General features: G+C 39.4%; 2 protein-coding genes across 2 annotated transcripts; one reads left to right on the top strand and one right to left on the bottom strand.

Annotated features, from left to right (window-relative positions):
* Window positions 1–6,035: 6,035 nt before the first annotated feature.
* LOC5572828 (mediator of RNA polymerase II transcription subunit 17) lies at window positions 6,036–8,606 on the top strand. The gene is made up of 3 exons (XM_001654174.2): window positions 6,036–6,232; window positions 6,300–8,067; window positions 8,301–8,606. Exons 1-3 carry the CDS (start codon window positions 6,144–6,146, stop codon window positions 8,379–8,381), a joined length of 1,938 nt encoding a protein of 645 aa, XP_001654224.2. The 5' UTR covers window positions 6,036–6,143; the 3' UTR covers window positions 8,382–8,606.
* A 46-nt stretch (window positions 8,607–8,652) lies between these two features.
* On the bottom strand, window positions 8,653–24,880 carry LOC5572818. The gene is made up of 3 exons (XM_001654173.2): window positions 24,223–24,880; window positions 24,006–24,162; window positions 8,653–9,443 (listed from the first exon to the last, which is right to left on the bottom strand). The coding sequence occupies exons 1-3, from the start codon at window positions 24,654–24,656 to the stop codon at window positions 8,667–8,669; spliced, it is 1,368 nt and encodes a 455-aa protein (XP_001654223.2). The 5' UTR covers window positions 24,657–24,880; the 3' UTR covers window positions 8,653–8,666.

The raw sequence follows: 24,880 nt of genomic DNA, 5'->3' as shown, positions 1-24,880 counted from the left end.
ATATATTTGAATCGGCCGTTAAAAAGGTGGTCGATGGACATCGGTGAGAGTGTGACGTCTGTTTGTCTGTGGTAAAACCATACTGTAACGTCACGCATTACTGTTACATTATCGGTTACAGTTTACAAATAATGGTTGGTATCCACTTCGTAAGTACTGTGCAAAAGGATAGGACAAGTAATGGTCAAGAAATACTTCAACTGTTCAAATTACTTGAGCTGTATCCAGTTGACAAGTAGAGCTGATTTCGTAACATTGGTAACGCCTGCTGTACAAATCAAATGGAGCTGTCACTATTCCGTACGGAAAAATGTGCCGCTCAATTATTCCGCAAGTAAAAGTGACACTTCGCTCATTCTGGATCAGCTGTCAAAATTACTTTGGTAATTAGCAACAAATTGTACTTGACCGCTCTACTTAGGATGTGGATACTAGGCTTAATCTGGTAATGTATCCGAACAGGTTGAAAACCTTCGACCATATAACATCATTTTCAAACTACATCATCTATGGTCTACGGCTCAGCAGCTGCTGCAATATTGCCTCGCATTTTTTCGCAATGTTTTTTTTTTTCACCCACTCAATCAGTTCGTCAGAACTGCCAGAAAAATGTGAATGTCCATGTCGGCAATGAAAATTCGACGGAATCGGCACCTTTGGAAGAATCTGTTATGCAAAAGCGTAATCACCACCAGTACCAGCAGCAGGAAAAGGAGCGGAGAGAGATTGCACGGGGGTAATATTACACAAAGTACAATCCAAAGCAGTATCGGAAACAAAATAGGCGTTTGGCAGTAAATAATCCATCCGTTGATGCAGTACCAGGAAAACTCAGACGAATTATTAACCACAAGTGTGACATCCCTGGTTATTGATTCAATAAAATTTTCTATGTTCAAAACATTCATTTATTTTTAATTTTCTAAGAAAAAAGAAAAACCAAATGTTTTTGTACCATATTAACAACTGTTTCTTGTAGGAGTTTAATCCAACTATAGTTACAGCTTTCCGGTTGTTTGATTTTCAATCTTACTAGATATGTTCCTTTTGTTTACCGAACGAAAAAATCCAAGCGTACTTGAATTTTGACGTTGCATTTTAATGGCGCGCATATCTTCTGCGCGTTACCGCCGCCGCTGGATGTGGATTTAAAATGAGCGCCGCAATATCACATTCACATTGGTACAAGTACAAGATCGCCTGGAGCGCCTATGGGGCTCTGCACTGTTTTGATTTTGCATGGGATTTTGACGTTTACTGGCCTTGTTGTTTACAAATTTTGTGAAGGGATGAAAGAAAGAGAAAGATTTTTGTGCAGAGCCCCATGCAAGGTATATTGAAAGTACAGGCACAACAATCTAAGCAGTCACTAGATGCGGGGAGTGGTAAACCGAGAGGGGGCAAAAAGTGACAGCTGGCGAGTCGGCGAGCTGGTCGATATGTTTTTGTATTTTACCATCCATAAGATTCTTTCGTAACCATAGAGATGTTTATCGCAAGATCGTTGCGTGTCTCGTAAGTGAAGGCAAGCAGGATAAAGTTTCATTGTCTTTAAGATTAAATCAAATTATTTTATTTTAGACACCATCATTTTTTTGCCATTGCAGATTGCGGGAATACGGTTGCCAATACTAAAACCGTAGTGTAGTTTTTCATCAATCCCCGAACGGTTGATAGCGAAACCAATTTTGATTATCGTCATGTGACCAATACGATGGTCGGTCATCACAGAACAACCAAACAATATGGAAATATAGGGTAACCAATATATTTTGGACCCCTATATATTTTGGACCCCCTGGGCCATTTTCCTGCAAATGTCTCAGTTTAAATCGAAAGACTAATTCACTTCGCATGCCATTTAGAAAGATAGGACTAATCCGCACTTGCATCAACCGTTTGTACATAGAAAATGTGTTGATTTTATCTGAAACTAATTTAATTTAATTGGTTCATCCATGCAACCGTTACAACACGTTACACACCGAAATTGAAGCCGTCAGAAATTTTTCAAATGTAAAGCCTAGTATCCACATCCTAAGTAGAGCGGTCAAGTACAATTTGTTGCAAATTACCAAAGTAATTTTGACAGCTGATCCAGAATGAGCAAAGTGTCACTTTTACTTGCGGAATAATTGAGCGGAACATTTTTCCGTACGGAATAGTGACAGCTCCATTTGATTTGTACAGCAGGCGTTACCAATGTTACGAAATCAGCTCTACTTGTCAACTGGATACAGTTCAAGTAATTTGAACAGCTGAAGTATTTCTTGACCATTACTTGTCCTATCCTTTTGCACAGTACTTACGAAGTGGATACCAACCATAAACAAAAACTTTTTTCAAATTTCTGAACTAGAAGCGAATAATTTCTTCGGTTTTCCATTGTCAATCGATTGATTAGACTATGGGCAAGCATATTATACAATCAGTGTCATGGACTTTGTCGCCAAACGATAAAAAATGCCGGGGGTCCAAAATATATACTTTGAGGGTCCAAAATGTATTGGTGTGTCCAAAATAATGAAAAAACAGTGTTTCACAATTCAATTATTTTCGACGTTTTTTGGATCCTACATGACCGTATGGGCATTTTTATCTCGTAGAGGAAGTTTTTCTTAACATTTTGGCATGTTTTTTGCCTTTTGACGTTGGATAACGTCTTACGGCAACATATGGGGGTACAATTCAGAAAAACGAAAAATTGAGCATGTAACGAAAAATGGTCAGGTTTTGACCGCTAATAACTCAGTCATTTATCGATAGATTTTCAATATTTATCCATGAATCGATTGGAAATTTATCTACGCGTCGATCCAAATGGAGGACACTATTGATTATTAGCAACAAACTATTGAAATATCGTAAAACGTTGACCCCTTTCTTATCTAACCAATCACGTTCAAGCACATTTTTCGGTTCCGCTTCCCACTATAAAAGCGCACCGCACCCTGCTTCTTCCCTCATTCTTCTTTTTGCCGTCAGACTGTGAACACGGTCGGCGAGCAAATTTCGAGAGTCATTCGCGTCCTCAGTTCAGTTTTCAATAGGACGCGAATACAACACGCATTAGAACCGAAGAACCACGCATTTCGGAGCCGCAGCAACTGAAGCCGCTCATTTGAGTGCACCAGCCAGCATAATCGTTTTCGGCCAGAAATCGTCGCTACCAGCCAGTGCTCCGCTGTCATTGCCATGCGGGAGGCTAGCGCGGTCATTCTGGTTCATTAGATCGAGCGGCACAGCCGTCACCGTCCGTGTAATATTCCCTAATTTGTTCGAGATGGCTGAAGAAAATCGACCAAAGCCGCTTGTTGAAGCGCACATCGTCATCCGCACCGCTAATCTCATCGGGCGAGGAGGATTGAAACCAGTGCACCGTCAAAATATGTCCGTGTTACGCAAATTCAACAACTCAATCGGCCCTTTTGAGAGCCAACAAATGTGTTTTAAAGAGTTATTTGTATAATATTCCCTAATGTGTTTACCACATACTTGCTATAATCTCTTAATTCATCTCATAGCATCATACAATAATTGATTTATTACGAATAATTGACAATACGGCAATTTGGAGCTGTTTCCGAGGATGCTGCTGCAGTGCCGTCGGGTTGCAATAACAGCATAATGCTAATCTGTACATCCCTTACCCAGACATCAGTTTCATATAGCCTATTTCCCAGATAAGAAAACGAAGAATATGAAAGGAGGAGCATCATCTGCTATTCTAAGGGTATAAAGCATTCCTCCTTCGTTGAATCTGGTTTCATTCTGTTTTCGCTTTCGAGCTGGTAAGAGCTCCTCCAAACCTGCTCAGCTCCTCGCCACCAGAGGCAAGCTGTTGTACGAGATGGCTGAAGAAAATCGACCAAAGCCGCTTGTTGAAGCGCACATCGTCATCCGCACCGCAAATCTCATCGGGCGAGGAGGATTGAAACCAGTGCGCCGTCAAAATGTGTCCGTGTTACGCAAATTCAACAATTCAATCGGCCCTTTTGAGAGCCAACAAATGTGTTTTAAAGAGTTGATTGTGTAATATTCCCTAATTCGTTCGAGATGGCTGAAGAAAATCGACCAAAGCCGCTTGTTGAAGCGCACATCGTCATCCGCACCGCTAATCTCATCGGGCGAGAAGGATTGAAACCAGTGCACCGTCAAAATATGTCCGTGTTACGCAAATTCAACAACTCAATCGGCCCTTTTAAGAGCCAACAAATGTGTTTTAAAGAGTTATTTGTATAATATTCCCTAATGTGTTTACCACATACTTGCTATAATCTCTTAATTCATCTCATAGCATCATACAATAATTGATTTATTACGAATAATTGACAATACGGCAATTTGAAGCTGTTTCCGAGGATGCTGCTGCAGTGCCGTCGGGTTGCAATAACAGCATAATGCTAATCTGTACATCCCTTACCCAGACATCAGTTTCATATAGCCTATTTCCCAGATAAGAAAACGAAGAATATGAAAGGAGGAGCATCATCTGCTATTCTAAGGGTATAAAGCATTCCTCCTTCGTTGAATCTGGTTTCATTCTGTTTTCGCTTTCGAGCTGGTAAGAGCTCCTCCAAACCTGCTCAGCTCCTCGCCACCAGAGGCAAGCTGTTGTACGAGATGGCTGAAGAAAATCGACCAAAGCCGCTTGTTGAAGCGCACATCGTCATCCGCACCGCAAATCTCATCGGGCGAGGATTGAAACCAGTGCGCCGTCAAAATGTGTCCGTGTTACGCAAATTCAACAATTCATCAATCGGCCCTTTTGAGAGCCAACAAATGTGTTTTAAAGAGTTGATTGTGTAATATTCCCTAATTTCCCCTTTTCAGGGCCACAAAATCAATGAAAAGAGTTATTTTGAATTAATACATTTGAAAAACAATTCTTCAATATAATCTCCCAAGCTTCTGAATACATGTAAAGTGATTATTTTGTATTAACACAAAATAATAACACACAATGTCTATAATAAATCAGAATTGACATGCAACAAATAGTGTGAAAATTAATTGGATTTTTAGCAAAAGAAATGTTTCATAAGTTTGTGACTGTCTCAAGCCAGCAAATAGAAGAAGCTAACGTTATCCAACGTCAACTTGGCGGTCGTATCTCGGAAACAACCTCTTACTTTTTTACCTTGTGCAATTAAATAATTGGGACAAAAAACTAAAATCACTTCCTTAGGGGGTCCAAAATACGACCGTTACCCTACAACGCATTCTGCTAAGCTAAAAAAGCCACAATTGAATTGTATTATAATTAGGTTTTCTGTGTAGATTAAAAGATAGTTTCAATTCATTCATTATAAGCGTTGTTGCAGCTCCTTTTTTGCCTGGATAAAAATCCTCAATCAGGATAAAACCCTTTAAGACTAACGGTGTTGAAACAAATTTATTTTATTGTTCAACCAATGGAATGAATCAAACAGTATTCAATTGATCGGGTCGTTTTTTGGCATTCATCTTTCGCGATCGCTTCTCGGTGAAATTTGCCAACATTCTTGTTTTTCCGATTATCTCTGTCCGATGCAATTTCTTCGATTTAAGGAGTCCAAAGCATTAGTTTGACAAAGCCAATTGAGGGTGCCCTGAAAGATTCCGAATACGGATGATTTATATCTGCAGAAATACGTCAGATTATCATTTACCTTTTTGTCAATAGATCGTGAAGTATGCTCTTGATTTTACTATGTTACCTATAAAAGAGCTTCATTATTCTAGAAAGCTTCCAACTGATTTCTCTACAATAGACAAATATTGACGTTTCAGTTGGTGCACAAAACAAAACAAACTGTGAAGAGAAAAAAGCAGACTAGATTTCATGGCATGCTGGACTATTCCATTAAAACAGAGTGGCCAGCTGTCGTATGCTTTTCCAATATGGCGGTTTCAGCAATTTGACACATCGTGTTACCTCCCTTCTAGATACCTTGGCCCCATGGAGCACTGCGTTTTGAGCCTTTTTTCAAAAGTTGTGGCATTGTCGTAACGCACGTAACACAACGCAGACGCGTGAGGGTTAACGTGACAGCGAATGGCAACAAAATAATTTGACAAGAAAAAAAATGTCGGCGTGGTGAATTTTCGGCACAGAATTATTTTCAATTTGTGGAAAAAGTGCAGTGAAATTCAATCGAAAAATGTCCGTATCGGCTAATATAAGTGTGGAAGCACCGATTGAGAGTCAAATCCAGGAGATCGCTTACGATGGGACGGAGATTTATCAATTGTAAGTTTTAGGTTTTTTGATTGCTAATGATTATGATCAGAGGTAATGAAAATTGCTGTTTCCCCAGGCCACCGACTCTATCGGAGCATTTGGCAAAGTGTGCGGCAAAGATAGACTTCAGTAAAACGGTCAATAATTTGGATCTGGTTAAGCAAAGTATCAAGAAAGAGGACGAGAAAAAGGACGACGACTCGAAGGATGCGGCCGCACATTTTCAGTCCAGCTTGTGGCCGTGGGATTCCGTCAGGAACAAGTTGAAGGATGCCTTTACAGAGGTTTGTGTGCTGTCGGATGTGTTGGCCATTGCTAAGGAGAAACGGTTCATGGTGTTGGATCCGATTCCACAAGAACCCCCGGAGGTCAAGCAGATGGTGCAGGTTTACGCGCGGAAGAAAGCACTGGCCAGTGCTGCAAATATTCTTTTGACCGGAGCAGAACGACTAAAAACGGCTCACACTGATCAAGGTGGAAACCGGAGTGCACCTGACTTCCACATAGAACTTCTGCGGTTAAGGAGGAATTGGCGACTGAAAAAAGTTTCCAATACGATCATTGGTGATTTGAGTTACCGAACAGCGGGGTCAAAGTTTATGCATCCGGGAATGTTTGAAGTGACCAAGGCGGAGGACGAAGACAATAATGATGAAAATGCTTCGGCAGCAGCTGGAACCGTTGCAACAACTGGAACTGCTCCTGAACCAAAGCTGACTTCGCTGAAAGTAAACGTCCCGACAGAACTGCAAGGTGTAGCATTCATCAAAGTTATTACTCAAAAAGATCAGGGCGATCTTTGTACGGCTACTTTGAATATGATGGGATCGACTCAACTATTTCCACAAGCCGGAGAGTGGCAGAAAACCCTTGATTTTGCACAAAATGTTCTATTTTGCAAGGAACTGTTCAATCAACTGGCAAGAGAGGCTGTACAGTTGCAAGCACCGATACCGCACGTTGTCGTTGGTAATCAAATCCGGGCAACTCTACTTCCAGGCATTCAATTAGTTATCTCTCTTTGTCATTCGACTTCGTCGGATTCGAACAACAGCTCCGAGCCTATCAAAGATCACGATCACGTCTTGGAGCATTCGTTACACCAATTGTTGCGCGAATTCCATCACAAGAATACTCATCATCCCTTCCCACATCCTGCCAGTGCTCCACTAGGCCCGAGTAAGAAACGTATGTTGGCTGGTCCTTCGGCTTTCGATCGGTATGAGCTGCTGGAAATGACAAAATCTCAAACGCTCTTGGAGCAAATCATTGCCCAAGCGCAGCACATTTTCACAAGGCGTCGAGCGCAATACGTTCTGGATACTTTGGCACGGGAAGTGAAAGATCCTCAGATAACATCTCACTGGAATGCCATGAATAGTCCCACGATGTCCTGCGTGAAAATCAACATAACGTCACATGGGTACGATGCTAATCTACGAACGTCGCTGGTCATCCACGTGAAGGAACGTTCCCTCAAGTGTATCTGTCGAGATGGTCGCATAATGCACATGTCCTACGAGATGCAGGAACTCCGCGATTTAATCCTTTACCAGATTAGCCAACATCAAATCGTTTGCCTACAGAGCTTGGCCAAGTGTATGGCGTGGCAAATTCTGTCCAACAGTAGCCATTTGGGGATAGGATCGGTTGAACCACTGGGAAATGCCAGTTCCTGCGTATTAGCATCTCCCAACAGTGATCGTCTGATTGCGGTGCAAGTTCGATGCGATCCGCAACTCGATGTCAAGGTGTACATTGCCCAGAGCCCCGGAAAGGACTTCTTCCCTGGATCGCTGGTACAGGGTCGACACTGGGAACATCTGGGAGGGCACTTCAAGGAGGTAAGTCGGAATGAAAATAACAGTGATGAACGAAACTCTAAGATCCCTTCACTCATTTTTTTCTTCACAAAATTTAATAGCAAAATGAAGTTACAGGGGCAAATCACGATGGCAATATGCTAAAAATATAATATTTCGGCTACTATAAAAAAATTATTGAAGTGATCTTTGTCCATCACTGTAACGATTTATATACAGATAAATTAACTGATTTTAATCGTCCATATCCCCAGCTGCGCTTCGATAAAATGGAGGGTAAAAACTTCCACAATAAAATGGAATTCCTGATGGCAAGTTTGACGAGTCAAACCTAACAACAACTGGTGTTCAACGGCATTTTCATCCCAACGGAAGCAAGTGGCAATCAAGCACCTAATTTGGATCCATTATCGTTTGACATCGTGCGAGATCCCTAGCAAGCAAGGTAAGATTAATAGTATATAAGTCTCATTCAAGCATTTCTCATTTTACTTGATAGATCTAAGCAAAGATAAACCCATACTTATTTAGAGCGTTTCGTAATAAATCATCGCAATTTACGGAAAGTTCTCGGGAAGAGTGATAGAATCGAAAGAATTCCTGTGGTAGACGTTCCAGTGCTAACTACTGTATTTTTCGTCATATTCTAGTTCGAACAGAAGCTGTTGTATCCGCAGTCTTGCCAGTTGATTCTTTTTGTTCGGTAGCCTACGTAAAATAGGTGCACAGGATAATAGAAACCGCTCATCTGAGTCCATACAGGTGGATGACGATGATTTGGCGTCTGGTTCTCGGTTTGAAGGTTCCTCTCTAGATACTGCAGCGGGAGGATTTGTAGGTGGATTGGCAATCGGTTCAAGTTTTTCAGCTGGTGTTGAGAGGGCCGAATTTGTAACTGGCGAGGGCATTGAGGTCTGCACCGTTGTCGGTAAACTTGGGTCAGGTTCATGATTGGGTTCTAAAAGATCTAGTGGGGATTCTTGCGTACTTGGCGGGATCGGTTCCATCAGATGTTGCGCTTCTGATTGAGTATCTGTTTGATAGTCGTCTGGTTGTTCCGATATCAGTGAGTCCATTTCTATTTCTTCTACGTGAATTTCCGATCCTTCTGCTTCCGAGAGGGCTTCTTGTTTGATGTCATCCTCTCTGCTTTCAACGAAGGACGCTTGTCGAGAGGACTCAAAGGCTTCCTGAAGTTCCAGCATTGTGGAATCCAATCGTTCTTCGTACATGAAGCTGTTCGTGTTATTGTCCTGCGAATGGAGATTTTCATTCGGCGTCATCTGTTCCGTGTGATGCATGGCTGGGAACATCTCTTCTTCTTCGCCCTCATCTTCCTCTTCAGTCTCTTCAATTCCTATGACCGCACCTTCCGGAATTGTATCCGGATCTTGCAACTAGGAACAAAAGATACATTACATTAGGTAACACTGGTTCACATTTACAATGTAATTTATAGATCGTCGGCACACTAATTTTATTACAAAAATTTCTACCCACGCATATTTTTAGAGGAATTGTTTTTTATTCACAAATTTTCATATATTCATGGAAAATTAACTTTTTTGTTCGACATGAGTTCATGAGACAAGTAGTTTTTCAGAAACCTAGAGTAATTTTAAAATTTAAACACCATATTACAATAATTCTCGCTTAATTTATGATCGCGCCCTAAAAGTCGTTGGTAATCAAGCCTGTAGCGGGTCTGGGTCATTTGGCATAAAGCCATTTGGCATAACGCCATTTGGCATAATTTTGAACTATGTTAAAATAAAGGGTCATTTGGCTTGACGGACATTTGGCATAATATCAAGTCATGTGTAAAGTAAGAATTATTTGGTATATAAACCATTGGAACGCGAAAATATTCCTGTGGCCGGAGCTATTCCGGTGGGTCACTGGGTCAGATCGGCTGAAAAGGTCACTGCGCGTTTGTGCCCCTGGAGGTAGGCAAATTTCAAGTCACAGATAAGATGTGGCCACTATATGACGGAATTTTAAGAAAATTGCATCAGTTTGAACCTTTTGAGAAACGATTGAATTGGATAACTATGAGTTTTGCATTTGATTGATCCTACAAATGACCATTTTCGGGTCCCGGGACGCCTCAAACTTACGATAAAGTGGCCAAATTGTATCTGAACATTTGTGCCAAGCTTATGGGAACGCATTTTAGTGCACAATTATGTCTGATTTCTACTTTTCAAGAGTTAAAACAGTTTAGAATCCAACAAATCTATAGCCGGTACTTCCGTGCATTACGTCCGAACTGCCACATCCGATATATTGATGTATAATGTTGTATCTCAGATCTTAATGATTTATGCAAATTAAAATGAATGTCATTGCAAATAAATAAAGGTAACTTAGCATGTCCCAAAAAATATCCCTTTTTTACCCGGCTTGATTCAGTGATCCACCGGAATAACTCCGGCTACAGGAATATTTCCGAGTTCCTCTGGCCACTTCTAGAAACTAGATATGTGGGCCAGTAAACTGACAAAAAATCATTTGAATCCGTTAAGAATTCGCTGAGCGGTGAGGGTTTTAGTATTTTTGCTTTCACTCAGGCCTATACGGGTTAATATAATAATTCAGATACTCGTTTTTTCACATAGCACTGTTGTAATATTACGCAAAAGAATGGGTCATGTTAAAAAGAAGGGCAAATTCCTATATTTAAAACTATCGCGTCAATAGTAATAGCCCTCAAAAGAATACCTTATGTTAAAAAGAAGGATAAATCTCTAGATAAATATCATGACTACACAGGATAACAGAAGATGAACTAGGATATCTGCTACAATTACCTTTTAAATTTCATCTCGTGTTCAAACGAAAGAGTGAATCGATAAGAATAACGCCAACATTGTCACTTGACAAAACTAGACAGTTTAACACTCACAAAAAAACATCTGCTATACATCATAAAACTTGAACTTCAACTTTATCCCGTTTTTCAACGCCTATCAGTAGCGCAACCAGGATTTGGTTCTGGGGGGGGGGTTTTGAAATCTTGAAGGTAACAATTTTTGGGAAAGTAGGAAGCCAGACTCCATTCTTGGCTCACTTCAGCAGTGGGGTTTTTTGAAAGCTAGAGCGCTCATATTTGGTCACAATATGCATCGTACTGATGCGCCCCGACGATGAATTTTTCGTTTGACTATACTTTACTGACAAAACTCCTAATTTGACTGCGGGGCTATCTATTGTTTTAAATTTTTCTATCGATCCTAAGATTTCATAGGGTATCCAACTATGACTATATCGCCGACCAGTAGCGCAACCAGGATTTGGCTCTAGGGGGGGTTTTGTGAAGCTGAAGATTATGTGTTTTTGGTAAAATAAAACGGGTGTAAAAACTTTCGGGCTGAATAATTTAAAATTAGGCTGATACAAATATTAATTTTCTTTTATGTCACCCCCCCCCTTCAAAAATCCGAAAATTTTGCAGGGGAGAAAAAAAAAGATTCATCAATTTGTTGGCATCAGTTGCGATTTTTTAATTTTCGAAGTAAAACACAGGTAAAATAAAGGTCCAGAGGACGATTGAAAAAAGTTGAACAACTATCGTTCAAAATAAAAATTCGAAAAAATAACTTTTTTTCTATTTTTATTTTCTTGTTCCTTATTTATTTCTATCCCCCCCCCCCCCCCTCGTACCTTTCAAGTGGTCTCGGACATAAAAGAAAATTAATATTTGTATCAGCCTTATTGCGAGATTACCATAAGAAAAAAATAACACCAAATGCAAACTTAAGCTTTTCTTTTCCATTCTGGTCATACATTTTGACGTAGAAGTACGTCTTTCTTCTCTATACAGGAGTGAAATTGGAATTTCAAAACCAAGAGCGTTACGCTGGCATGAAATATTTTAAACGTTTATAACTTCTCGCTGGCTTAACGAAATTTCTTGATTAGCACCTCAATCGAAAGATAAGACATCAAAGCTTCATGTCGTTTACTTACTGAATCCCACATACCTGTCCAAATAGTTTAATAACTGTTTTAAAATAGAACGTTGATTTCAAGCAAATCTATAAATAGGGGTGGCTAGAGAAAACTTGACGTCATTTGCTTTTCACTCACCGATTGGCTCGCATCACAGCATTGCTCTGACCGGGCGTGCTTCTCAGGCACAGACATCGATAGCGAAAGACGCCCCCGTTTGTCTTGCTTTGCTCAAATCAAACTGTCGAGCGAGCGAGAGAAGATGCCGTCCGAAGCTAAAGCCATCACCGCTGCCGCCGCCTAGAAGAAGAAGAGGAAGCAGTCCACAGGTGAATTTGCGGTCGAACTGTGAACACGGTCGGACGAGTCATTCTCGCTTTGTGGTTCACCGCTTGTTTGCGTTCACCCAGCCATCGTCATCGCCGCCGCAAATTTCATCGGCCGAGGAGCTGTTGACCCGCGCTTCAAAATTTCGACTCGTGATGAAATCATCATTGGTGGTCAAGAAGCAATCCCGTTAGGAACAAATACCAGAAGCCCCTTGAGTTTTTCTGGTCCGAGCAGTGTTATTTATCCGTAACAACATCGAAACTAACAAAGCCATCGGTTCTTTTCAGAGCCATCAAATTTGTGGAAAAGAGTTACAAGAGAAATATTTCCGACTTTATTTATAACTTCGAATATTCCTAAATCAATTTCACGGCTTCATACAAAATTTAATTTGTCATGAATAATTTATGACTCAACCATTTGAGTTGTACGATTGTACTCGCGGACGCTGCTGCAGTACTGTCGGGGTAAGTGCTCAACATTTCACAACGTTTGTAAAATAGAGTGGCTTTTCCAACAGCGCCTTTTATGTTCCATATTTTATGGGAACACCTTGATTAGGAAAATTATCCCATGTAACAAAATTGCGACATATTTAGAATGCTTTTGATAAGACATTCTCATTGAACAATTGTAATAATGTTGGCACCCATGGATCCGAAATTTACCGTCATAATAAAGAAAACTATTGATTATCAATAGCTCGTATAGAATATTAAGGGAATGCCAATCATTCCAACAATTCATGTTCGACCAATTTCTCACGTATTAGTATTCTCCAAAATTTTCAAGTAATTCCAAGCCCAACACATTATTAGCACATACCCATTTCCCAGATTGGTCGATCAGAAAGCGAAGAGCACAAAAGGGAGGAGCATCATCTGCTATTCCAAGGTTATAAAACATGCTGCCTTCGTTGGATTCAGTTTCATTCCATTTCCGCTTTCGAGCTGGTAAGAGCTCTTACTTAGCGAGAAGTACCTCGCTGCTAGAAGCCTGCTGAGCTGTTAATCCAGAATCTGGTTTGTGAAATCGCTCAAGATTTCAAAATTGAGCTACGTTTCCAGATTTCAACTAAATCCCTGTGATCCGCTACCCTGTTGCTGTTGTGCACCCATGAAATATTTAGCTGGTTAGGCGAATAAACTGAGAACTTATTCACATCTTCTTATTCTTCTTCTTGGCATTAACGTCCTCACTGGGACAGAGCCTGCTTCTCAGCTTAGTGTTCTTATGACACTTCCACAGTTATTAACTGAGAGCTTTCTTTGCCAAAGTTTCCATTTTTGCATTCGTATATCGTGTGGCAGGTACGATTATACTCTATGCCCAGGGAAGTCAAGAAAATTTCCATTACGAAAAGATCCTGAACCGACCGGGAATCGAACCCAGACACCTATAGCATGGCTTTGCTTTGTAGCCGCGGACTCTAACCACTCGGCTGAGGAAGGCCCCAACTTATTCACATGCATTTGAAACTTTTTCAATTTTCCATACAAAATGACCAACTTTGGTATGTTAGATCTCAGATATTTATGGAAATATTTTCGAATGAAACTTTCACAGAACATCAGATGTAACTTGAGTTTTAACATATATTTTTGAATAATTTTTCCAATCACAAGTTTATAAGTAATAACGGTTTGACTAAACTGTAATTTTCGACGAAAAATTCAAAACTTAAATCTCTTAAATCTTAAGTCTTATCTTAAAATCTGATAGCCTTACACAAAAACTGTCTTCAGCAAACTTATTCATTTCGTCAAAATCTACAACTTTGCTGAAGATACCATGAAGCTATTCCTTCAATATGTTTAGTTATGTCAATTATAAAAAATCGTCAAAAAATTCACTTTAGTCAAACTGCTTTTCAACGTGTGATTGGAAAAACCACTCAATAAAATATGTTAAAATTTAAGTTATGTCTGATATTCTGTGAAAATTTCATTCAAATCGGTCTATAAATAACTGAGATATAGTTTATCAAAGTTGGTCATTTTGCATGAAAAATCAAAAGAGTTGCAGTTTTTTTTTCTCAGCGAAGAATCACACCATCAACGAAAATAGCGCGAAAGCAATAACCAATCGCGTGCGAGTAGCGAACGGAGTGACGAAACAACCAAGCGAGAACCCCACCACTCGCCATCGGTGAACAGAGCTCGAGCAAATAAAACCACTGGTTGTTCTGCTCCCAGCTCATTCACAAATCGAACGGCATAACGAACGGATCAAGCAGCGGAGCAGCAAAGAAGAGCGCGTGAAAGCCACAGCAGTGTGCGAGTAGCGAACGGAACCAGAGAGCAACGAAGCGAAAGCAACAACTGAAAAACATTCAGTGGACGGATTAGTAGTCAGCGCCAACCGGCGACCTGTTGGAAACTAACGCCATCTGCCTCTCCTTACCATTCATATTCTTGTACTAGATGAATTCAATGAAATGGTTTGGTTTGGCGATGGAGCAAAGAGTTGTTTAGGATGATTTTACTTAACAAAGAGTTGTTGATAAATATTCCAATCAATAAGAGTTGTTTTGAAAAAGTTCACTTTAAGCAGAATTTTCCTCGGAAAATTTATGCTTTACCAAAGAGTTGTTAATGAAATTCCTGCAGCAAAGGGTCGAGTTTCTCCCCACGAATATTTCCAGCCAGGACCAGTTATGGCCCCCGCTTCCAAAATTCTCGAGTACGGAAATTGGAAAATGTATTAAAATTGCGACAGATTTTAAATACTGTTCAATAAACTGTTTCTTGACCAATTGTAATAAGCAACTATTGATCTGAATTGATTGTTCGACATGTTGTCTATTGCGTTAATCTGAGAAATAGGCTATATGAAATTGATGTCTTGGCAAGGGATGTACAAGATGAGCATTATGCTGTTATTGCATCCCGACGGCACTGCAGCAGCGTTCTCGGAACATCCTCAAATGGTCGTATTGTCGATTATTCGTGATAAATCAGATATTGTATGATGCTACGAGATGAATTAAGAGATTATAGCAAGTATGTGGTAAGCACATTAAGAAATATTACTAGCTATACAATGTTTATCACAAGAAGTTCTTACTAGCTCGAAAGTGTAAATGAAATGAACCGAATCCTGTTGTTGTTACAGAGGGATTTTAATCCGAAGGTCATTCGTCCCTTAAATGAACCGAATCTGTCGAAGATTTGAAGATTCTCCTCCCTTTCGTATTCTTCGCCTTCTTCTGATTGACCAATCTAGGATAAGGTACATGAAGTTGATGTCTTGGTTAGGGATTTACATATCTTGGAAAATTCACATCCGCGTTCGTATGGACAGTAAAAATATCAACATTATTTTAATAACTTACAATAAATTAAAATCACGCATGATTTGCTTTCGTGCAAATTTTAAATATTTCTGATCAATGTTCAATGTGTTCTGATTTATATACTATGACATTTGCCATGGACTAACATGTAGAAAAAATTCAGATCAATAGTTGCTCATTACAATTGGTCAGGAAACAGTTTATTGAACAGTATTTAAAATCTGTCGCAATTTCAATACATTTTCCAATTTCCATACTCGAGAATTTAGGAAGGTTTCCCCATTATATGATAAATCAACGATGCTGTTAGAAATACCATACAATGCTGAGTAGTATGATGTTATTACGGTCCGACGGCGCTGCAGCGGTAAATTCTCAAATTCATGTAATTATGTGGGGTAAATTATGTGAACCAAATTGTAGTATACCGCGATATTTAGATCATTATAGATAAATCAGTAAATATCATCCAATAAACCCTTTTATGAACGTATATTGGCCCTGAAATGGGCCGATTGAGCTTGGATGTGACCACGAGTTTACCACGAGTCGAAATCTAGAAGCGCGGATCGGTCAACCTAGAAATCTTGAGCGATTTCACATACCAGATGCTGGATTGGCAGCTTGAAGATTAACAGCTCAGCAGATTTCTAGCAGCGAGGTACTTCTCGCTGAGCAAGTTCGGAGGAGCTCTTACCAGCTCGAAAGCGGAATTGGAATGAAACTGAATCCGACGAAGGAAGCATGTTTTATAACCTCAGAATAGCAGATGATGCTCCTCCCTTTTGTGCTCTTCGCTTTCTGATCGACCAATCTGGGAAATGGGTATGTGCCAATAATGTGTTTGGCTTAGAATTACTTGAAAATTGCGGAGAATGCTAATGCGTGAGAAATTGGTCGAACATGAACTGCTGGAAGGGTTGACATTAACTGAATATTAAATACGAGCTATTGATAATCAATAGTTTTCTTTATTACAAAGGTAAATTTCTGATCCATGGGTGCCAAAATTATTACAACTGTTCAATGAGAATGTCTTTTCAAAAGCATTCTAAATATGTCGCAATTTTGTTACATGTGATAATTTTCCTAATCAAAGTGTTCCCTTAAAATTTGGAACATCAAGGACGCTGTTGGAAATGTCACTCTATTTAACAATTGTTGTGGAATGTTGAGCACTCACCCCGACAGCACTGCAGCAGCGTCCGCGATTACAGTCTCAAAATGTTTAGTCATAAATTATTCATGACAAATGAAATTTTGTATGAAGCTGTGAAATTGATTTAGTGAATATAAGAAGTCAGATATAGAGTTGGAAATATTTCTCTTTTAACTCTTTTCCACTAATTTGATGGCCCTGAAAATCGAATCAAATTATTAATCATCGTAGTTCTACGTCAACCCCGCGGTAATGTAATAGACATTACCCACCCCAATTTTTTATATAAATTTACAACTCTATTCAAAGGAAATCTTTTGTACCTGGTGAAGTTTTCCAAAATGCGTATTACATATCGCGTAGTTTGTTCGAAAGTTTATCCAAGCTACATATGGATGCGCGCACATACACTGTAAAGGATCAACCTCTGGCAACCAGGCCTGTATGAATACCCAATACTGTATGCATACTTTTATAACGACTTGGCTGTATTTTGCTAATGTCAAATGTGTTTACTTTGTTCTTTTATTACCAACCGCGAATTACAAGATTATGTTATCTCCCTAAGTAATATCTGGATTTTTAATCGAGTTTTTCCGTCCATCCGAAATCCCATTTTATACACACTTTTCAACTATCAGAATCTTTCAAGTACAAGTCGCAGTAATAAGCATTGCGACTGTCATTAGCAGTTTGTCGAGGGCAAATCAGCATTGTAGATATTGAAGCATTTCCATATTGTAGACGAATTTTCAGCTTAGCAATGGAATCACCATCTTCCATAATCTTTCCTAGGGTTTTTATTTGTAATCATATACTTAAAACTAAAGAACTCTCCGGAAATTCACGTGCCATCTGGAGATCTTGAAATTTGCCAAATGCTGAGCCAACTAAAAGATTTTTCAAAGCATCGAATTTTGCATCAAACAGCTTTTTGAACGGTATAGATATACTAACATATTTGCATGTTTGTTTGATACAAACTTCTCTTCGAAAATCTGTGGCTAATTTATCAGAAAAAGCTAGTAAACTACGTTTTTAACTCCTTCAAAAGTCTTCAAATTAGAGATCCACAACTCAAAACAACATAATTGTCAATACAACTTACTGGTCCAGTGTTTGTGGACTTTGGTGTTGAGTTTCAAAAATATATTTAAAATTTATTATAAAAAAAATCTGCTCTGGGGGGGGTTTTGACCCCCAAAACCCCCCCTTGGTTGCGCCACTGTCGCCGACAGTCAACCATAGTGTCCGCATATTATCCGTACAAACTTTGAAGGCATGCATTTATGTAATCAAGCTGAACAAATTTAGCATTCCTACACGGTTTAATTTTTTGACATACAGTTAAACCTCCATGAGTCGATGTTCCATTACTCGATATCGACTCATGGAACCATATTAAAAAACAATTTTCATGGTTACTATGATGGTCCCCTCAAACGGCTTTCCATAGCATTGCTGTTCCATGACTCGATATTTCCATGAGTCGATGGTCCGTTCAATATCGACTCATGGAGAGTTGACTGTATTATATCCATGATCAGTAAATTTGACACATTTCTGATTTCAAATATTTTAAAGCCAAGCCAAATGTGCTGAGTGGTCTTAATCAGCGCCATTTTAGATTTTTAACGGAAGAGAAATGTCCTTCAAACTCACAGGATTTGAACGGTATAATTTTATATTTCAAGTTTATCCTCAAGTCAAGAACCTATAGATCGCCGTCAATAAAAGAAGACTTGGATTTTCTATTTTAAATAGAAATTTCCTTATTATAAAATCACGACTGTATGTATATGATTGCAATTTTTGTCGCATCATTTGGGAAATCCGCGATTTTCGCGACAGAATTTTACCCACCCGCGATTTTCGCGCTTGGCTGGCCAAATCCGCTACAAATCCGCGAAATTCGCGCCTATTGTAACAGCCCTGTATATGATATTATTTCTACGTGCGCAAAAGGGAGGCATATGTTTAACTGTCCGATACAACTCACTGCTGGGTAGCAAGACTAATACGGTTGATGTCAATAGAACAAGTACAGAATATCGTGGATAACCATCATGTTACATGTGTATTTTTACACATTCATGTTTTTTAATGCATTCCTCATACTACAATAGTTCTAAATAATGGACGCAATAGTTTCAATCCCCCAACAAAAAAATGCATTCTTGAAATGAGATATTTGATGATATTTTTTGTAATTGAATATAAATCTTTCATGTGGGTTGTGGAACCGCTGATCTAGAAGTCCCAATTAGATAAATAAGTACTAGTCACGAACATGCACAAGGTGTCGGTGGTAAACTACACATGCGTACACGAAACAATATTTACGGAGCGTCCATAAACGACAACTCAATATTAGCTATTATAATTCCCACTCTTTCGTCGTAAAGTGTTTGCATGACCCCAATACATAACCGGTTGTAGATTTCCATTTTTTCTAAAAATGCCACGTTGTTTATCACTGGTACCTTAGGCTAGATACCATGGACCGATGCACGAGTTCACTTATTTGACGTTTGAGCGGTGCCGAATTCACTCGTTGCCATGATCACATAAATAACACGGCACCGCTAAAACGTCAGATAGTGAACCCGTGCATAGGTCCATGGACCGGTGCACGAGTTCACTAATTTGACGTTTGACCGATGCCAAATTCACTCGTTGCCATGGTCACGTAAATAACACGGCACCGCTCAAACGTCAGATAGTGAACTTGTGCATCGGTCCATTGGCTCATCCGCCAAGTTCTGTTCATTTCATCTCTGTTCGTGTTGAGAAGTCGGAGAGTAAAGTTCACAATGTCGGATACAGAAAGTGAGACTAGCGTATCATTGGAATGTGATGACTCGAGAAATGATGAAATCTTCCCAGAAATTCTAAAAACTTCAAAAGGCAAGGATTTACATGGGGTAAGACACTCATTAATATTGGTATTAATATCCGTTAATACGGATTAATATATATTATTTTTATGATATCATCGAGTTACCTACGATTTTCCTAAAGAAATCTGACAGAAGTTTTTTGAATTTAATTCAATGGTGGGGGTTTATAAACAAGAGGCTAGGGATTGTGGATTGTATGTCTTGCCGATCTGAAATACCATTGGAGACAAATTGCATCGGAATCGAGTTGCGGAATGGCCCGGAAATCGTAGAAATATGTAGAGCATTGATGACAATGGAGCTTCACTGAATGTGATGCATCGTACAGGTGCCAGTCTCCTTCTAGCCAGACTACCAGATGGATGTTGGCATCAATTAGTGTGGTCTTTATTGCATCGGACGGATATACTTTGCCCAGACGATCTGCCGATAAACACAACTTGTTTTTTCATATAAATAATCAATTTGCCTTGGCAACTCCGGCAACAGGCAAACAGCAAATCTCCATGCATACTTGATAATCTTCGCAATATCAATATTAATATCATTAATAAATATTAATATTTTAATACTGGATCTAGTGTCCAGCCCCATGAGGATTTACTTACGTACGAAGGATTCACCTACTGCGCCAACAGAAAACTGGTAAGTTTGATTATGTTTTACGAAGAGGAAGCACGTGCACTTTGAGGTTATCTTTTGACAATGCGTATATTGATCACGTTGTTTCCTAACCACAAAAAGGCACGCGCTTGCTTACATCACATCTATCAACCATTAATTATTTCACGGCGATATCAAAACCATACCGTAATTTGTACAATTCTGAATAATTGTTTTTTTTTTATCCTTGAATAATAGATCGATAATTCTCACTATTGGGAATGTAGAGAGCGTGCGCACAAAACTAAACGGGATGGTAGCAAATGCCCCTCGCGTGTGGTGACTCAATTCCAAAACGGACAACACCACATAATTTCAGAAACTAATCACAACCATGGAAACGACCCTAAAAAGATCCTTGAATTCAAAATGAGGAATACACTCAAGCGGTGTGCTTTAGAAGATTCCAGTGGGCCTGCCAAAGTGATTCGGAATATCTTAGCAGATTTCCCGGCGCATATGCAAAGCAACATTACTACCGAAGCCCAGCAAAAAATGATAAAAGGGACGCGGACTGTGGCGAACACCTCGGAAAAAGAACAGGAGAACCTTGAAGAGTTCTGTGTTCCGGATCAATTTACCCAGACCATCGACGGTGACAGATTTCTTTTGGCTGATATCGTGGAGGACACAGAGCGCGCATTGATCGACGAGCGATAACATCAGAAAGCTGTCTGAGGCCAAGTACTGGGTTTGGGATGGAACATTTGACACCGCCCCAGGGCATTTCAGGCAACTTTTCACTATTCATGCAAGTATTGCTCCGTCGCAGAAACATACTTACCCGATGGTTTATGTGCTCATGTCGTCGAAAACTGAATCGCTTTATCGACAAGTATTCAGTACTATGATCGAAAAAGCAGATGAGCTGGAAATCGAGCTAAATCCACATTCGATCTTGACCGACCTGGAAAAATCATTAATGAATGCTTGCAAAGCAGAGTTTCCTCATTCTCTACATCACACCTGCTATTTTCATCTGAACTGAAACTTTGGAAACACGTCCAGTCGGGTGGGTTGCAATTAGCTTTCAGCAGCGATGTTGAACTCTTAATTTTTTTAAGAAGATCCAAGCTCTGGCAAAATTACAGAAGCTTTCGGAAAACTAAAAAAAAACAGCACCCACAATTCTACAAGACTTCGTGTCCTACTTCGAAACAACATATGTTTCAGGTAGGATACGCAAGACTACGAAGACTGGACGTGTCATCAGAGTAGATGCAATGTTTCATCCAGCTCTATGGTCTGTCTATGACAGTATCAACAACAAGATTGCTAGAACAACCAACCAGATCAAAGCCTGGCATAGGCGCTGGAATGGTCTAGTTGGGAGTCATGCAAGAATCTTGAAAATGTTGAAAGAATTTCAGCAGAGAATTCAAAATAAAATTTTGAAAATGATTCTGAGGCTTCCTCCCTGGTATAGTACCAATGAGTTACATAGAATATCCAATGTTGAAACATTGGAACAAATGTCAAATACAATCATTAATAATTTCAGGCAAAAATCGTTACAATCTTCTATTGCCACGATTAATGCGTTATATGTTTAGGTTAAGTTAGGTTAAGTATATTAAAAACTTTTTTTTTTCTCTTATAAGCAGGTGAAATTAACTCACCTGTAAAAAAACTGAACTGCTACGGCAAATGAAATGTAATATGTTGTTAACAAAATGTTAATTAAATCTTAAATTTGTTTTACCAAATTAGGATGATAGTGTTGTCTAATAACACAGAACACCTAGATATAAGAAATGAATGTAATGTTTGGAATGATACTAATAAAGAAATTAAAAAAAAAAAGAATTTCAGCTGGAAGAAAAGCATACCCGCGGACAAATTCTGGCTCTAATGTCTGCCAGTTCCAGTCGGGAACGCAAAACCGATGCGGAAGAAAACGATAAAAAAAAATCATGAAAATTGTGAGTGATTTTGACAACTACGAAATGTACGATTATTTGACAGCTGTTGCTACTAATCTTCTGTAATTTGGGAAAAGATCTCAGTATTTCTCAGGATTTGTTTTTTAAAGGCAGTTACACCCATAGTTACAACATAGAAAATAAGTAGTTTATAATTGTTATTAGAAAGACAAAATTTTAAACTGTTTTTGATATTGACTAAAAGAGTAAATTGTTTTGTTTAAGATGGAAAATCCCTAATTATTATAAAACGGATTCAGTTGTTGCTAAAATAAAACGGTAACTAAATGCTAAAATCTTCAATTTAAGTATGTACAGAAAATATATTGAAATTATGCTAAATGTCCGTTATACCACATGACCCTCATCTTTCAATTAGTTAAAAATTATGCCAAATGACCGTTATGCGAAATGGCGTTATGCCAAATAACCTTATGGCAAATGGCTTTATGCCAAATGGCCCGCTCCCGTCTGTAGCTTGTTATTACTAAGCAAACAAATGGATTAACACGTTATTTAACAATGAAACGATGAACAGAAGATTCTCCTCTATCTCCTAGTGTTACCAGTGTTAAAAATTTGTATCTCAGTTCATACATTTGCTTAAAAATAACAGTCTACTCACTTGACCAATGGCTTTCAGGGCGATGCGAGGTCATAAGTTTTGCGATAATTATTAATTATCACAAAATATCACTTGACATACTTGAACAGCCTTGACAGATTATGAAATTAAAGAAATGTCAGACAGGACAACTTTTATGTATCATTTTGGACTCCAGTCAAAAAAAATGGTGATAAAAGTGCTTAAAACTATCGCTTATTTAGGATAAAGCCGTAAAATCCATTGATAGTCACGTGATAGCTGGTTGTTTCTGAGTCAATGAATCAAAAACAAATCCAAATTATCACTGGGAGTAAGAGAATGGTCTTATCTTCCTAATGTCGGTGTTAAAAAACCTACAAATCCATCATCATATGGTCAGAACGAACGGGTTACACACGTGGTTACTATTTTACCAATTTTAATGCTAGAACTAATTGAAATCTGTTAGAGATTACGAATCGTAGCAACTGTTAAACTATATTGAATGTAACGATTATTTGAATAAATTAGTCGTTCAGTCGAACGGATACCCCGGTGCCCTTCAAATACCCAATAGGTTGTGGGCCTTGAGCGCTCGAGCGAATTTGAATTATTTCAATTTTCGTTGCCGAAGAAGTTTCTGGAAGTAGCAATACCATGGAGGTAAGCAAGATTTCGATCGTGAAGCTGAACAATTCCAACTATGCTGTGTGGAAGTTGAAAACTGAAATGTTGCTGACTAGAGAGGACACGTGGAAGTACATCGAAGATCAAGCCCCGGAGCCGATGACGAACGAATGGAAGGGTGGTGACCGCAAAGCAAGAGCGACGATTGCGCTGCTCGTAGAGGATCAACAACACGCCCTGATTCGCGATACGAAGACGGCCAAGGAAGCTTGGGAAAATCTCCAGAAACACCACCAGAAGACGTCCCTCTGCTCGAAAAAAAATTGTGGAACAAAACAGTAAAACTACAATGGAAATATTCAGATTTGTGAATATTAAAAGATTTTTTTCTCAAAAACTGTACGTGTTACGAAAATTTTGAAAAACAGATTTAAAATCAGCAGATTAAAATCTATACATTGCAAATGGTCAAGGTACGTGATTATTGATATCAACATAAGAATAAGAATTTTAAGTTAGTATTTACCATTTGAAAAACCTCCTTCCCATCTTCGGTTACGTAGGACACTGTAATCGGTTCTCTGCTCTCCTCGAAGATATCCATATCCTCCTCTATCTCGACATATTCAGTGTCCTCGTCGAAGTCATCCATCAGCTCAACTGTCCTCGATGGCCGTCTACTTCTACAAAAGGGGAAAGCGAATGAGAATACTTCAGTTCCACTGGTTCACCCCAGACCTTACCTATCGCCAATATAAGGCAAGAGAAATTCCAGCAGTCGATAGTGCAGCCAAGTTTTCTGTTCCTCCTCATTCTTGTTCCGTACAACCTTCATGAATGCGTCTCTCAGACTTCGCCACCGCTTCTTGCATTCGCCCTCGGATAAATTCATGGCCACGGCCACCTCGGCCCAAGCTTCATGTCTGGTGCTGAACTTCTTGTAGTCCTTCAGGTGTGTGTTATACAGAATTGGCCGCTTCTTGATTTCGTTGACGAACATTTCCTCGTTCACCTTGACAAACTGGCGCTTTCCACCGGAACTCATGTGCGTGTAAGCCGCGGCACTCAAAACCAACGGGGGCGGAGACGAGCAATCCTTTCGCGCGAAGTTCACATAATGAAGCTGCGACTGTTTTGGGTTCGATTTCGATTGACCCGTTTTTATTATTTGAAACATAGCTTGGGCCCGTGGGATGCGTCCGGATTGCGCATCACCCGCCGGGAGAACAACCAAAGATCCGGATCAAAACAAAAGGCAAGCAAAATATATACAATTAAAAGGAACGCAAAAACTTAAGACTGAACAAACGAGATACGCGCAAGAAAATCGCAAGTTTCTTCAAAACACTGTTGGCAAATCGACGCGATTCATGTGCGTTCCAGTCGCACGATTTGATGCAA

The sequence above is a fragment of the Aedes aegypti genome, chromosome 2 (assembly GCF_002204515.2).
Source record: "Aedes aegypti strain LVP_AGWG chromosome 2, AaegL5.0 Primary Assembly, whole genome shotgun sequence".
Classification (NCBI taxonomy): Eukaryota; Metazoa; Arthropoda; class Insecta; order Diptera; family Culicidae; genus Aedes; species Aedes aegypti.
Note: the sequence above shows the minus strand (reverse complement) of the source record. Positions and strands in the feature narration are given on the sequence as shown.

Bases quoted from the DNA above. Each gene is read 5' to 3' on its own strand.
- LOC5572828 (XM_001654174.2), top strand. From the start codon at position 6,144: ATGTCCGTATCGGCTAATATAAGTGTGGAAGCACCGATTGAGAGTCAA. The intron at 6,233-6,299 runs GTAAGTTTTAGG...CTGTTTCCCCAG, and splicing joins GGGACGGAGATTTATCAATT to GCCACCGACTCTATCGGAGC. The intron at 8,068-8,300 runs GTAAGTCGGAAT...CCATATCCCCAG, and splicing joins TGGGAGGGCACTTCAAGGAG to CTGCGCTTCGATAAAATGGA.
- LOC5572818 (XM_001654173.2), bottom strand. From the start codon at position 24,656: ATGTTTCAAATAATAAAAACGGGTCAATCGAAATCGAACCCAAAACAG. The intron at 24,163-24,222 runs GTAAGGTCTGGG...CCCCTTTTGTAG, and splicing joins TTGCCTTATATTGGCGATAG to AAGTAGACGGCCATCGAGGA. The intron at 9,444-24,005 runs GTAAATACTAAC...TTTTGTTCCTAG, and splicing joins GGAAGGAGGTTTTTCAAATG to TTGCAAGATCCGGATACAAT.